This window comes from Silene latifolia, chromosome X (genome assembly GCF_048544455.1).
Source record: "Silene latifolia isolate original U9 population chromosome X, ASM4854445v1, whole genome shotgun sequence".
NCBI classification, from domain to species: Eukaryota; Viridiplantae; Streptophyta; class Magnoliopsida; order Caryophyllales; family Caryophyllaceae; genus Silene; species Silene latifolia.
In genome coordinates, this window is record NC_133537.1 from 161,025,555 (window position 1) to 161,042,025 (window position 16,471).

General features: G+C 37.8%; 1 protein-coding gene across 1 annotated transcript; it reads left to right on the top strand.

The window, feature by feature from the left end:
- The first annotated feature begins 13,137 nt into the window (after positions 1-13,137).
- LOC141618715 (protein FAR1-RELATED SEQUENCE 5-like) lies at positions 13,138-14,511 on the top strand. The gene is made up of 2 exons (XM_074435798.1): positions 13,138-13,300; positions 13,421-14,511. Exons 1-2 carry the CDS (start codon positions 13,138-13,140, stop codon positions 14,509-14,511), a joined length of 1,254 nt encoding a protein of 417 aa, XP_074291899.1.
- The last annotated feature ends 1,960 nt before the right edge of the window (positions 14,512-16,471 follow it).

Here is a 16,471-nt window from a genome sequence, read left to right on the forward strand (position 1 = left end):
AAATAATAGTTGGAAATTGAATTTCACTATTTCCATCAAATGTCAACGGCGGCACATAAACCGTCACCTCAATTAATAGTGAAGATTCCAAATTCACTATTTCCATCAAATGTCAACGGCGGCACATAAACCGTCACTTCAATCAATAGTGAAGATTCCAAATTCACTATTTCAATCAAATGTCAACGGCGGTATATAAACCGTCACTTCAGTTAAATAGTGAAAATTCCAAATTCACTACCAGCAGGGGGCTTCCTCGCGGAACCCGCTCATTCCAAAAACAGTAATAGTGAAAATCCAAATTCACTTTGTTTCACGGCGCAAGCATCACTAGTTCGCTACATTCAAGACAAGCCCTTTTGATGCGGCTATTCCCTTGATCCATTAATCGACTACCATTGGCTGGCGAGCCTTTGTCCGCAAATATTCAAGGATAGATCCCGAAGATGCCTCGGGTACATTTCCTTACCATTGGCTGGCGAGCCTTTGTCCGCAACCTTTCAAGGATAGATCCCGAAGATGCCTCGGGTACATTTCCTTACCATTGGCTGGCGAGCCTTTGTTCGCAACCTTCCAAGGACAGTTCCTGAAAATGTCTCGGGTACATTTCCTTGTCACAGTTGGCGAGCCTTTGTCCGGAAAAAAGCAAGGACATATCCGAAGATGCCTCAGGTATGACTCCTTCCTATGGCTGGCGAGCCTTTGTACGTAGTCTAACGGACTTTAAACGACCTGCACGGACAATCGACAGACTCTAAACTATTCCCGACGACAGGTCCTTGGCTCGTACCCTCGAGTCGCCTTGGCGTCGCCTTCTTCCCGACGGCAGTCCTTGGCTCGAATCCTTTCGAGCCGCCTCGACGTCGCTTGGGTCTCCAGGTTGTAATCTTCGATTGACTTGGAGGCTCTACTTTGACTTTCGCCCGTCCAAGCCTCGGTCAAAGTGGGGGCTCAGAGATACCCATGATCTGCCGAGACTCCAACAAACACTCGATGATTATCGGACTACAACATGTTTTGGAATCGCGGCGTTTGATCGACAGTTTGTGTACAACTTTACGTCGGAAAACATAAAACAATTTCGAAAATAAAACATCTCAAAACATTTCAAAAATACCTGGAGTGTTTAATGCATGACGACGGGGTCGCAATGACACTAACTAGAGTCAAAACCGACAGGACAAAAAACCGACTCAAAAATTCAAATCCCGACTCCAACAACGAGTCAAACCGAGTCAACCACCAAAAACAAAACATTTCAAACCTTCTACCTTATGTTTTCCCGGATTCATGAATGGTCAAGTACCAAACATGTGACTACAAAACCTAGGATAGAACAAATCATGATTGCGTTTGTTGTGAAAGTGACAACACAACTCGAAGAACCGCGACGTGGCTCGCGCCTCTTTGAGCAGCCCAAGTGGCCACGTCGCTCAAAACTCACACAACCACTCATTCTCCTATAAATATCCCTCAAATTCCACCCATTTGAGAGTTACGCGAGTGTCCGCCCCCTCTTTTCTCCCTTAAAATTCTCGACTCGACTTCTTAAGTCACGACCCGACGCTTATTTACGACCTACCGATCGTAAACACGAGCCTTGCACATTGTTTGGTACCGTCATCATGCATTAAATCACTTGACCGACCACTTCGACCACTACACCATCACTAAACTTTTAAAACACTCTTTTTTACTTACCAGAACGGTTTTAAACCGAGTTTTTTCCGATCAAACGAGTTGATACACTTACGTTGGTCACTCACCATAACCAAACATGTAAGTATGAGGATGTAAAAATCCTCTTTTATTATGTTTTCATTTGTTTCATGACTATAACATGCTAAAATATGCATAACATGAACCAAAACATGGAATAAACGAGCCAAAATCGATTTTTGGTCCGAGGCGAAGCCCCTTAGGTCGCCAACTCGGTCCGCGCCTAAATGGGGTGTTCAGACCAGAGATCAACCGTGTTTGTTCTCGTCATTTCCTTTTAATCCACTTTCATATTTGTAATCGGTTTTCACCATTTCAAGTATTTTCGAACTCTTTTCATTTTATTTCACTTGTTTTAACCATAAAACATTTTTCACCCTTGGTTCCTCATACCATGACGGTTAAATCCATGTTTCGGTTATAATATTTGGTTAATGACATTTAAAAGGTATTTTAAATCCTTTTATTTCATTTCTTTACATTTTCAAACAAACATATTAGTCACCAACACAAAGTCATCCTTGGTTCTATATACCATGCTGGATTTTAACCCGGGTACGATGATGAGTATCGACTAATAATATTCAAATGGACTTAAAACAATTAGTCCATAATCACTTTCAAAACTATTCATGTCAAGTTTGTCAAATCGAACCCGACACCGATATTATCAAAATAATGATGATTATTCGAGTCTAGTTCTTCAAATCAACAAATGCGGTCTAAACGACCCCTTCAAGTCAAACCGGGTTCAAACACCCATTTTCAATACGTTTTATAACGTTTTCTAAAAGGTCAGAACACGGCATATAAATCGTGTGCTAACCCGCGCCTAAACAGGCTCTCCATTTTTCATTTTCAAAACCAAAGGGAGGCCCCTTACACCGCCGGCTGTCTCGCGCCTCATATAGCCGTCTGGTACAGGGCCTGTTCCCTTCCAGCATTAGTCTAGCACGATCCCGACTCCGGTTAGCACGGATATAGGACGGATCAGATGACTATTCGAAACCATATTTGCAAAATGCCTTACTAAGACAAATGGATCATGTTATGCACCCTAAACCTAATACGGTAAATGGATATTTAATTTCCGTCTTGCATGCAAATCAATCATTAATCCAACTCGACATCTTATACTTGATACTTGGATTAAATCAACCGACTTAGAAAGCTCTCACATGTTAGGTTTAAATCATTGGATGCACATTCATGCATTTAAACCGTTTTATCAACTTTTGCATTCAACCAACCAAGATCGATCAGTAGAGGCCGCTAAACGCGGGCGGGATTGGGTGTCTGATTAAAGGGCTTCCCAATACGTACCTTCACCTCTTACTCAGAAACTTTGGATAGTGGACGACCTTATCCAGGGCGTACGAGAGTCATTCTAGAGATAGAATGCTAAAGAGGGACGATTTCTTTATCTTTAGTACCTCTGTCAAACGCTGCTTTGTGCTTCGATTTGACCGAGGTATAAAGTGGATTTCGAACGGGTTCCAGGCATCCCACAAATGCTTGGTGGCGACTCCGAACATCTCTAATCGTTTCGAGACCCTTACCGAGACGAACCGACCGATCTAAAATGATCCGGTCGAAAGCATTTTTACGCCGCCGAGCGTGGCTTTCAAAAAGACCGCTGTACGTCCACAGATCGAAGTGGGCTTGCAGGTGGGCCGTGTCCACACAAGGATATCCAAAAATTGACAGGTCGGGTATCTGCCCTAAACCGTTTCATATCAAGATCCTCTGAGAGATGCAAAACATTCTATAACCTCCTCAGAAAAAATAAACAGTTCCAGTGGACAGATGAACATGAGACAACTTTTCAGGATCTAAAATCCTATTTATTATCTTCACCCTTACTGGCTAAGCCAGAAAAGGGAGAGCCTTTGTCATTATACCTATCTGTCACGGACAAAGCGATCAGCGTGATCTGGTGAAAGAACAGGTCAAGCAACATCCGATCTACTATGTAATTAAAAGCCTGCTAGATGCTGAGTTGAGGTATGGACTACTTGAAAAATATGTCTTAGCTTTAATTATGTCATGTACTAAATTGAGATCCTACTTTGAAAGTCACCCCATTATACTCAGGACCAATCTGCCCATAAAATCTGTCCTACGTAAACCTGAACTTTCAGGCAGGATGGCCAAATGGTCAGTACAGATTAGCACATACGACATCTCCTTTGAACCCAGGGCAACGATCAAATCGCAGCCGTCGTAGCAGACTTTGTGGTGACTTTAGCCCTAACACGGAACCAGACACGATAAAAGAGGTCAACCAACTAGAAAATAAAACCCCGGACCAAGAATGGACCTTATTCATAGATGGGGCATCCAATGCCGGGGAACAGGGGTTAGGGTTAGTACTTAAATCACCATAGGGAGACGTGATAGCTCGGGCTATAAGTCGTGAGTTCAAAGCTACCAACAATGAAGCGAGAATATGAAGCTCTAATAGTAGGCTTAAAGGTTTGTCTAGACCTCGGTGTTCAAAACCTAAAGGTAAAAACTGATGCACTCTTAATTGCTAATCAAATAAAGGGAATTTATACGGCTAAGGATGCAAAAATGATTTCGTATTTAGAATATGCAAAAACCTTACCGCTAAATTTGCTTTATTTGACATAGATCAAATATCAAGAGACTGAATACCCAGCCGACGCTCTAGCCACCTAGGTTCGAATTTTACCCCCACTTTTTCGACAAAATACCAATTGTGCACTTATTAGAGCCAGCCATCAACATACCTGAACAAGTCAGTCCTGTCAATCAGGACAATAACTCTTGGACTAAACCCTATTATGACTGGTTTCTCCGAGGAATACTGCCTCAGGGCAGACATGAGGCAAGGGCTTTTAAAATTAGAGCTTCAACTTATGCTATCATCAATAACACTTTGTTCAAGAGGTCGCAGGCTGGACCCTACCTGAGATGTTTGGAGCCTGACGAAGCCAAACTAGTACTTCAAGAAATACATGATGGACAGTGTGGCAACCACAAAAGAGGAAAGAGCCTGGCAAGCAAAGTTCTCAGACAAAGCACATCGGCCCACACTGAGGGCTGACTGCCTGGAATACTCTTCAAAATGCGAAGCCTGCCAAATTCATGCACCAATCATACATCAACCATCTGAACTCCTCCATTCAATTTCCGCACCCTGGCCATTCATAAAGTGGGGCATGGATATTGTGGGAAAATTGCCCGTAGCTCCAGGACAAAAAGTATTCATGTTAGCTATGACTGATTACTTCTCCAAATGGATTGAGGTGACTCTTTCGTGCAAGTAATCGAAAAAGAAGTAATATCCTTCATCAGGACAAACATCATATGCAGATATGGAGTCCCATCAGAAATAGTATGTGATAACGGAACTCAATTCGTGGGGAAAAGGACCCAAACATTTTGCCAAGAATGGAATATCAACCTGGTAACATCAACCCCTGGATATCCAAAAGCTAATGGCCAGGCTGAATCTAGCAATAAGGTAGTCATAAGCTGCCTAAAAAAGAAGCTAAAAAGAAGACGCGCAGATGGGTCAAGAACTTCCATTAGTACTATGGGCGAGACAAGACAACTCCAAAATCGCAACAGGCCAAACACCTTACTCCCTGGTGTATGGCTGTGAAGGTGTCATTCCTGCGGAAGTACGAGTACCAACATTCAGATGCAACCTGAACAACGTTGAAGCAAACAAAGACCTGATGCAAGACAACTTGGTCCTGACAGAAGAATTAAGAGACGCTGCCAAAATCAGGATGGCATCATATCAACAAGCAGTCGCCAGGACTTACAATAAAAACGTCAGGGTCAGGGTCTTTAAAGAAGGAGACCTTGTCCTACGCAAAGTATTTCCAAATAAAAAAGAAAAATCAGCAGGCAAACTGGCTCCCACATGGGAAGGCCCTTACTTAATTGATTCAATTGTTGGACAAGGAGCATACATGCTCCAAACGCTAGAAGGGGAAATGATCCCAAGATCCTGGAATGTAACTCAATTAAAATTATTCCATATGTAAAGATCAGGCTACAATCAGGTTATTCAAACAAAATGTTTGACAGGCCCAACAGGATGAAACTCACAAAGGAATATCAAAAGCAGAATAAGCCAAAAGAAGGCCATCATGCCTATATTAATAAGAACCTTTACCCCCTGGGGCAAAGGTGCCAAAATATTCATAAAAGCCAGGGATAACCTTCCTGACCCAACACAGTAAAAGAAAAATATTGTTTGTCCAGGGACACCCTCCCTGGATGGGCCAAAATACCAAACTGAAAAAATAAATTACTGCTTCTCCTTAGCAACATCACCAGCATCAACACCCTACTCCCTGCTCTTAGCCGGATCAGCATCAACATCCTGCTCCCCTGGAGAGTCGACCTCCTGTTCATTCTCCATGTTATGCAAGTCAGGATACTTTGAAGCGGCGAAAGCCATCTCAGCTTTAGGGTTCCATTTCGCCCTGGCCTCGACAGGCTCCGACATAGTAGCCGCCCTTCCCTTGATATAGAAGTTGAGGGAAGCATCATCCAGCTTGAACTCCAAATCACCCCTCTCTTGGGTGAGCTCCTCATTTCTATCCAAGGCCTCCTGCAACAACCGCTTGCTCGAAACTACCTCAGTCTTAGCAGTCTTAGCAGCATCTCTCTCAGCCTGCACCCTCACTAAGTCAGCAGCTTTAGCAGCCAGGTAAGCTCGTGCAAAATCCAGCTCAGACTTTAGCCTATCATAACTCGATCTCATCAGATCAATCGGCTACCAAAGAAGTAGCCGATAGGCATTATGGAGACAGTCCCAAAGACCTAATCAAAAACAGAGAGAAAAGTATGAGTAATTTACCCTAACAATAGAAACTACCAAAACAAAACACATATTGTTCCAACCTACCTCCCTTACTAGCCCAAGGCACCCGCCAAGAGGTCGACTAAATGATCCACCGAAGCAAACCGCCCGAGTAGCAGTCTCAACAGGTCAAGGGTAAGCATGACATCGATTTAGAAGCGCGTAGTCCCCGATCGTCACCCTAGCAGACCTCCATATTGTCCACCCCTGGCTCTCACTTCCCCGACCGGGGCGTAAACATCAACACCTTCAATTTTCCTTTTTGGGTGGTGAACTTGTTTCAGCAGGGGAAAGCAGTATAGTAGAGACCTTGGCGCGTCAGTGTTTCAAGTCAAGTCAATAACAGGCTCAGCATCCCCGCTTCCCTAGGAACCTTCCTCTTTGATCTTAGCCAGCCTGGCTGAAAGGTCAGGCATACCAAACCTGGCAAGGCGAATAGATGACCTGGTGGCTACAACACAAAATACTATATTAGCAATATAAACCAAACATTACCAGGAAGCAAAGGCAAAAATAAGAAAAAGACTAAGATAGACTTATTTCCTGAGGTAGTAGCACTAGCGGCCCCGAAGGTTTAGCCGCCGGCAAAGACCATCACCTTCAAATAGCGAGGAAAGTGACCAACCCTACAACAGAGAGGCCAAGACCTCTCTAAAGGAGGAATAGCAAGGAAAGCAGAAATATTGGGAGTGGGATACTCGGCCAAGAACCCAATCATGAATCGCACACATAAGAGGTATGACTCATTATAAATTTCTTTTTATTTTTCACTAAGAAGTAAAATATGCAGGGCAAAGAGAAACCAAAAGACTCACTAGCAACGCAAGACTCATGATTCAAATACGCCAAGTCGGGACCCACTGAATTGGTCCCGATAAACATGTACCCAAAGAGTGACCTTTATCATGGCCCCATTTGTCCAAATTACTTAAAAGAGGAGTATTAGACGCCCGACCTTATAACTTATACGGCCAGGATGTTTGTTTTAACAAAGATAACAAGTCTTCAAATCATCAAGAGAAAAAGAAATATTATGTTTTTTACAGAGATTCTGAATGGAACATACGACCTTCCACACCATTGGCATTAAGCGATAAGATGGAACACCGATCTCCTTAATAACCGCAACCATAAGAGGAGAAAAAGGAAGCTTACGGCCTGCCCGAAAGCCCAATCATGAATACTGAGAACCAACCAGGACAAGCCCGTCGGCCCCGATGGGAGAATTCTCGGGGATCGGACTTCAAAGATCGTAGGGATGATCCCCTTATCCTTCAAAATCTTCTCAAACACAGGCTTCAAACGGTTTGCGGGAGGCGATCCTCATTTAAAGCGTTCGTAGGCTTGAATTGAAAATCACCATGGAATATTGAGATCATCTCTAGTGGAGAATCACTCGGCTTACTGACAGTGGGAGATGGAGCAGCAGAAGAAGTAGACAGATTTTCAGAAGAAGTTTCCTCAGGATTCTGAGGAGGAGGGGTTGCAGGAACCGTTGCCCTGGTAGACTTCTTTTTTGCAGCCATTATTTGAAAGATTGTGAAGAATTGATTAAAGATTGAAGAGTTGGGAATTAAGAAAACTGAAGAGAACGATTATTAAAGAGAGCAAATAAGAAGAAATTGCTTTGGTGAGTTCAACTTAATGAAGCACGCAAGTATTTATAATGAGGAAGATTAGGGTTTTGTAGTAAAGGAAGTGGATGATCATTAAGGAAGTTGCAGTAAATATAACACGCGTCATCAACTGCAGTAAAATAGCCGTTACAGAAAACTGACTAGGCAAAACTTAACCGTTGGGTAATCTTCCTAAAAATAAAGTTATATCCTCATTTTTTCGTCCTGGCACGCTGCAAATAAGGAGATAAGGGGCAATTGTTAGACCTAGAAATCCGCAGACCTTCCTGATCAGTATCTCGTCTGAACCTGACTGCCAGGCTGTCAAGCTGTCAGGGCACATGAAGATAGGTGTCAGGTCATGGAGAGGACAACGGTCAAAATATCAGGACAATATTAGACCATATACGCGTGTTATAAAGGAATTATATACGCAGCATTAAGTGTGAAGATTTTGCAATAAATGCAGTGATTAAGGGAGGAATAATTAGCAATTATTACTGGTAATAATGGTGAATAATATGCATTTAATACCGTATCAAGCAGCCGTTCAGGGAAGAAGCCTATATAAAGAATACTTTGAAGATATTAAAAGCATATCATTCACACGCAAGAAGAAGCATACACAATACATAGAGAGATATAAGCATTGTTATTATCATATAATTATTCTCCCAAATTACATAGTGAAATCCTCTCCTGGCTTGGTGCCCGTGGTTTTTTCCCATTCAAGGGTTTTCCACGTACAAAATTACTTGTCTTATTATTATTGTTGTTATTTTATTTACAGCTTTATATTGTACCCTGACCAACAGACTATCTAGAGCTAGTTAACCCTGCACAATTCTACCTTGACCTGATTTCGCCTTGCGCAAAATCCACACAAAACATTTCCTAATTTCGCACTTTCCTAGATTATTATTATTATTATTATTATTATTATTATTATTATTATTATTATTATTATTATTATTATTATTATTATTATTATTATTATTATTATTATTATTATTATTATTATTATTATTATTATTATTATTATTATTATTATTATTATTATTATTATTATTATTATTATTATTATTATTATTATTATTATTATTAGTATTAGTATTACTATTACTATTACTATTGTTTTTACTGTTGTTTGTTGTTGTTGTTGTTGTTGTTGTTGTTGTTGTTGTTGTTGTTGTTGTTGTTGTTGTAGTTGTTGTTGTTGTTGTTGTTGTTGTTGTTGTTGTTGTTGTTGTTGTTGTTGTTGTTGTTGTTGTTGTTGTTGTTGTTGTTGTTGTTGTTGTTGTTGTTGTTGTTGTTGTTGTTGTTGTTGTTGTTGTTGTTGTTGTTGTTGTTGTTGTTGTTGTTGTTGTTGTTGTTGTTGTTGTTGTTGTTGTTGTTGTTGTTGTTGTTGTTGTTGTTGTTGTTGTTGTTGTTGTTGTTGTTGTTGTTGTTGTTGTTGTTGTTGTTGTTGTTGTTGTTGTTGTTGTTGTTGTTGTTGTTGTTGTTGTTGTTGTTGTTGTTGTTGTTGTTGTTGTTGTTGTTGTTGTTGTTGTTGTTGTTGTTGTTATTATTATTATTGTTCTTCTTCTTGTTCTTCTTCTTCTTCTTCTTCTTCTTCTTCTTCTTCTTCTTCTTCTTACTACTATTATTATTACTATTACTATTATTACTATTATTACTATTACTATTACTATTACTATTACTATTACTATTACTATTACTATTACTATTACTATTACTATTACTATTACTATTACTATTACTATTACTATTACTATTACTATTACTATTACTATTACTATTACTATTACTATTACTATTATTATTATTATTATTATTATTATTATTATTATTATTATTATTATTATTATTATTAGGCTAGAGTTCCGGTGAGAACGGGGCTTATCGTGAGAACCGTGAGAACAGCTCTCAATCGTACATCAAATTATCTGACGACTGAGATTAGACGCGCGCTTCTTTGAAAAGTAGAGTTTCGCGGAAAACAAAAAATAAGACTGTACATGTGAGCAATATCAAACCTACGTAACAAAATCAAACCACACGAAACAAAATCAATCTATTTCATCATTAATCCCTCTTAATTTGTAAATTTTTGTTTTTCGACATTAAATTTAGTGATCTAAATTCGGTTATTCATCATCAATTATTGTGTTCGAAGCACAAATCAGATTCAATTTGTTAAAACTTTTGCATTCATCAGCTATTCAGTTATTTCAAGATCAAAACTTTGTAAGAAAAATCGGAATTGATTTCGTCATTCATCTGGAATTATTGTTTTCTACAGTCAATATTGAGGTATGTTCATTCAATGTTATTTAATTCCTTTCTAAATCGTTGTTGAATTGATTTTATGATGATGTTAAAGTTGAATTTAATCAAATTCAACTTAATTTCGTATTTGATTAAATTTAGTTAACTAGATTTAATGTCCAGAACCACAAAAAGATTAATTTTATAATGAAAAGTGTTAAATTAGGGTTTATAGTTTGTTTGTTTGATTTTAGGAGGATGATAAATGTAAATGTACTTTGTGGTGAGAAAAAATGTAAAAATAATGAGAAAGGAAAAGTGTGCAATTTGAAGTAACTGAAAAGTAATTTTGCATGTAATAATAATGTGTTGTGTTGTGATGTACACGTTTCATAAGGAAATGTCCAATCAGTCCTAGTGAAATGTGCATTATATATAATAAGGATGTGCAAGTAATTATTACCTTTTGCAAGTGGTCTTGCAACTGTTCACAATAAGTCACAATAAGTCAAATGACGGTTTGTAACTTGCTTATGTGGTGAAAAGACACAACTATTCACATTAATTTGAATATTACTTCTAAATGTACATTATATTAATTATAAAAAAACATGTTCCATCAAATAAATTGTCCACTATCTATATTCATAATTTGCATTTTCTGATAATTAGGTGCAACTAAAATTATCATTAAGCACTGTTTGGAAAATGTACATTATATTATATTTAAAGGTACCTTAAATTATTTAAAAAAGAACATGGAACATTATTTGGAAAATAAATGTGCTTTCAGTTTAATTCAAATGTCCATTACGTATTTTCATAATGTGCATATACTGTTTTATGCAAGAGATTTAAAAGCATACCTTAAATGTACATTATATTATTTTTTAAGGTACATTTTATTATTTAGACAGGTACTTGAAATATCAATTAAATTGAACCCGTAATACATATATTCGTTTAAGTAACATAGATAACTTCACCCAATTTATTAATTACCATGATTATGTTTGTGGCAGTTGAAAAGACACAACTGTTCACAAAATTTAATCTCTTATACTCAATTAATCCACTATATAAACCCAAGAGTACACAACCACTTTTCCATCCTACCTTCATTTCTAAAACCTTTTCCAATAACCAAAACTTTAATCTCTCCAGAAAACTACTTAATTTTCTTAAAAAAAAAACAATGTCTTACTCAAAGTGCAAAATAGTCCACTACAAGAATGATGCTTACAAATAAAATTTCGTGCAAAATTATTGGCAATGAAAAGTATGCCGGTTTTCTTCTAAGTGGTTTGATGGAAGAGAGATTCCTGTGGAGATGGATGTACCATCACACAGTCGTCCTTTACATCATTTCCTTACTACTCCGGCATTGCTCCGGATTTTTTTTGAGCGACTTGGGAGGGAAGAAAAGAAAAACATGGCCGAGGTGTGCAAGGCCTGGTCAAGGTGGTTCCTTATAGGGACCGATCAAAAGGTAATTGATAGGGATTATTATCGAAACGCAGTTCGGGGAAATGAAAATGGTATAATCACTATCACAAAGAATGATCGGGTCCTTGAAAGATACTGCCTTTGCAGGACTATGTCTAGTCGTGAAGAAATAATTAGACATCATAAACAACAAGCACGACAATATAAAGAACACAGACAAGAATATGAAATTGAGGAGCGATCGGTGATGAGGGTTATTATGACTCCGATTGTTAGATTAGTTTAGAAATATATTAAGTTAGTTTTCTAGTTTATTGTTATTTTGTATTATCTTGTGTTTTTTTCTTGATATACGCCTTAGTAGGCTTTATGCTTCCGAAAGCCTTAAATGGCTTTTGTAAATATTTTTTAATAATATTAATGAAATAGTATTATGTCTATTTGTTTGTTTACTGTCATTAGCATTCAATACATTTTATATATGCTATATCAAAATGGACAACAATATTTCCTATGAACATTAGCAGTAAAATAAATGTTCCTTTAAAGACATGATAATGGACATTCGCAGGAATACATTATATATGAACCTTTATTTGAATGAAATAAATTATTAATCTTTATAGAGCATATTAGAATTGGATTACTGCATTATTGATGCAATAATATTCAATATACTTGCTTACTTAACTCTGTTGTTGAAGCAGACAATGAGTACAAGTGATGCAACTACGTCTTCTTCTACAAATAACAGCTTTAAAGCACCAAGAACAAGAATTGAAACATTAAATGCACCCCATTATATTCCATTCTGTCCAGAGGAAAAGAAACCTAAAGTAGGACAAGTATTCGAAACACTAGAATTAGCAGAGTTATTCTACAAAGAATATTGTACAATATGTGGGTTTACGCCAAGACTTGCAACAACAAAAAGGATTAAAGGCAATGAGTTACCAAACAGTTTTGCATTAAGGAATGTTGTCTGCAATAGGCAAGGTGTAAAGGAAAGTAGGAAAAGGAAAAGGGACATCGTCATCGAGCATCGATATCGCTAATAATGATGCACTATCTGATGTGACAGACATAAGCCGTGTGAGGCCGATTATAAGAATTGACCGTCGTGCATTAGTGCAGTTCAAATAACAAGAAAATGGAACTTATATTGTTACCAGATTCGATGAAGCCCATAACCATCCACTTGCTTCGCCTGAATCTACAATATTCTTGAAAGGAAACCGAAAAATGACTGAGGTACAGAAACAATTTGTCACAAAGGTAAAGGTGCTAAAACTAGGTGGTGTGAAAGCCTATAGAGGTTGGAAGGAGCTGTGTGGAGGTTACGACAACATTGGTGCTACTGAGATTGATTTCAAAAACTTTGTCAGGGACATAAAAACCTACATTGGTAATTTTGATGCGCAAATGTTTGTTGAGAATCTTATTGGGAAAAAAGACACATGCAGTTCATTTTACTTTGATTTTATAGTAGATGAAAACAAGTGCCTGGCTGGAGTGTTTTGAGCAGATCCGATCTGCATAAAGAACTACATGCTGTTTGGTGAGGTGTTATTAGCAGATGCTACATATGGAACAAACAAGTACAATATGGTGTTTGTGCCTTTCACAAGAGTTGATCACCACAAAAGGTGCATAACCTTTGGAGCTGGGTTGATAGGTGATGAAAGTATTGAGTGTTACACATGGCTGTTCAAGACATTTTTGGAAGCAATGGGCGGGTGCCAGCCGAGAATTATAATTACTGATCAGGACAAATCAATGAAGTCGGTAGTTCCAGAAGTGTTTAAGGAGTCAACACACAGACTGTGCATGTGGCACATAATGAAGAAACTAAGAGAAAAAGTCAGTTATCAACTATTTCAAGATGAGGATTTTAAGACCAGGCTCAATAGGTGTGTTTGGAAAAACCAACTTGAGCCTGATGAATTCGAAGAACAATGGGGGAAGATAATGACTGATTATCAACTTGTAGAACACGAGTGGTTTTCAGATTTGTACGATCTCAGGGAACAGTGGATCCCTGCCTATTTTAAAGATGTTTCAATGTCTGGCTTGATGAGGGTTACTTCTAGGTCTGAGAGTGAAAACAGTTTCTTTGACAGGTTCCTCACACCTCATTTGACCCTTGTTGAGTTTTGGGTGTGCTATGAGAGTGCCTTGGAAGCACAAAGACACAAGCAATCCAAGTTGAACAGTGACAACAAACACTCTGAAATTCCAAGGAAAACAAAGTCAAACCTTGAAGTCCATGCTTCTGAAATATACTCGCACAACATTTTTAAAGACTTCCAAACAGAATTGGTTGCAGCTTTGTCTTATTGTCATTTTAAAGATGTGGAGAAGATTGATGAGACAAAAATATATATTATAACAGACTTGCAGATGCCAAATAAGTCATGGAACGTAGCATATTCACCATATAACATGGAGATTACTTGTTCCTGTTTTATGTTTCAGAGAATGGGCTTGTTGTGCGGGAACTGCCTTTGGATTCTACACAACCAAGATTTTCAGAAAATACCAGAACAGTACATAATGCAAAGATGGACAAAAGCTACAATGAGTAAGCATGTCTTTGATAAAGATGACACAAACTGATAGATGTCTCAAAAGTTTTCTGACCGGAAAAGATTGAGTACTGAGCCTGTGGCAAGAGGTTTATTCTTGTGTCAGCGTAGCTGAGTGTGATGATAACGACATGAAGCTTTTGATTGAAAAACTGAGAGATATTAGATTGGATATGATTAGTAACAGAAGTGTTCCAGCAAAGAAGAAAGACAAGATGAAAGAAATAGAAAAGTACGTGGGCTGCAAAATACCTCAGAAGTTGGTGATTCATGTTCCTAAAAATTCTAAAAACAAGGGTAGGACCAAGGGCAAGAGAATTGAATCACAAATGTTAAAAGCCCTAAAGAAGAGAGGAAAAGAGAAGAGGTACTGCAAAACATGTGGCCGCCAAGGACACAACTCTAGGACTTGCAAAGAAACAAACCATCGACAAGGTATGTATAATTTGGTTTCTTGTTAAAGCATATTACATTAATGTTAAATAATTATTAAATTATACAAGTATAGCGCATAGTGTTTACCTTCCAAAATCATCACTCTTATTTGGAGGCACATAAGCTCTTTGTGCAATGAACATTATGGTTGTTATAAAGGCACAGATGAGAATTTCAGCAATGTATATTTGGTTAACATTAAATGTATATCAATTTAGTTGTTCATTTTGGTCATTTTCTCCTTATAAAATCTAATATTTAATTTACATTTTGTTGCATATTCACCAAATACTACCATGAAGATGACGACGATGAAGGAGATGAATCTGATAATGTGGAGTACGACGATGAAGAAGATGAATCCGATAACGAAGTGAAAGGTGCAAATTTTTTATTCAAGGATAGACATCCATAATATACACTATGAGAACATTCTTAAAGGCTTGTATGTACAATTCGATTTTACTGCCAAAGTATATTACTCTTATAGGGAAAGTATATTACATTTGCATTAAAGAATCATTATTGTTTTTCTGCAAGGAACATTCTTAAAGGCTTGTATGTACAATTCGATTTTACTGCCAAAGTACATTACTCTTATAGCCAAAGTATATTACATTTGTATTAAAGGATCATTATTGTTGTTCTGCAAGGAACATTCTTAAAGGCTTGTATGTACAATTCGATTTCACTGCCAAAGTACATTACTCTTATAGCCAAAGTATATTACATTTGTATTAAAGGATCATTATTGTTGTTCTGCAGGGACATCATCAACTTGATTGGAATTGTTTTCCCAGAGTACAATAATTTTAAGGCGTTTTGCACAATAAACATTATTGTTGTTCTGCAAGAACATAATAAACTTTATTGAAATTTGTTTCCGGAATATAACACTCTCTTGAATTAAAATTTTTTCAAACTTCAGGTTGTTCGACTCGTAGCTTCCTCAATATATGTTACATTACTCACACACATGTCACAAACGAAACTAAAAAAGTTTTTACGGCTTGAATTCAGCATCTTCCTCATCTTCATCGTCGTATACTTCCCATGGCAGTGGGTTTGAACGGAAATCCATTGCCTTCTTTAGTACAGCATCAAAACATACATTGCCTTCTGTTGAAATCATATATGAAATATATTTCTTCCGCAGAATCAGTAGGGGAGCATCCTAGGAAAGTAAAGAAAACAAGGGGTTAGAACATGTACAAATGTGTACTGAATTATGTATTAAAAATAATTGTATTACTTCTGAAACTCACATCGCCTTTTTTAAGCTCACAGGTCCAATTTAGATTACCCTTAAGTGTCTCCATATGTCTCATAACGTAAACACCACAATCAGTCTTGTTAGTGTTGTTCCTCCACTTCATCTTTGCAAGAATAGGCTGCAGTTTTATGATGCGATCAACTTTTACCTTTGAAATACCGATGTCTTTCAAGTATTTTGTTAGAACATTACGCTGGCGGAGAAGGGGGGAAAAACATTAGGACACTAATAATTATGAGCTACAATATCACAAAAATAAGAAAATTAAGACAGACCATATTTT

Bases quoted from the DNA above. Each gene is read 5' to 3' on its own strand.
- LOC141618715 (XM_074435798.1), top strand. From the start codon at position 13,138: ATGACTGAGGTACAGAAACAATTTGTCACAAAGGTAAAGGTGCTAAAA. The intron at 13,301-13,420 runs GTAATTTTGATG...TGTTTTGAGCAG, and splicing joins GGACATAAAAACCTACATTG to ATCCGATCTGCATAAAGAAC.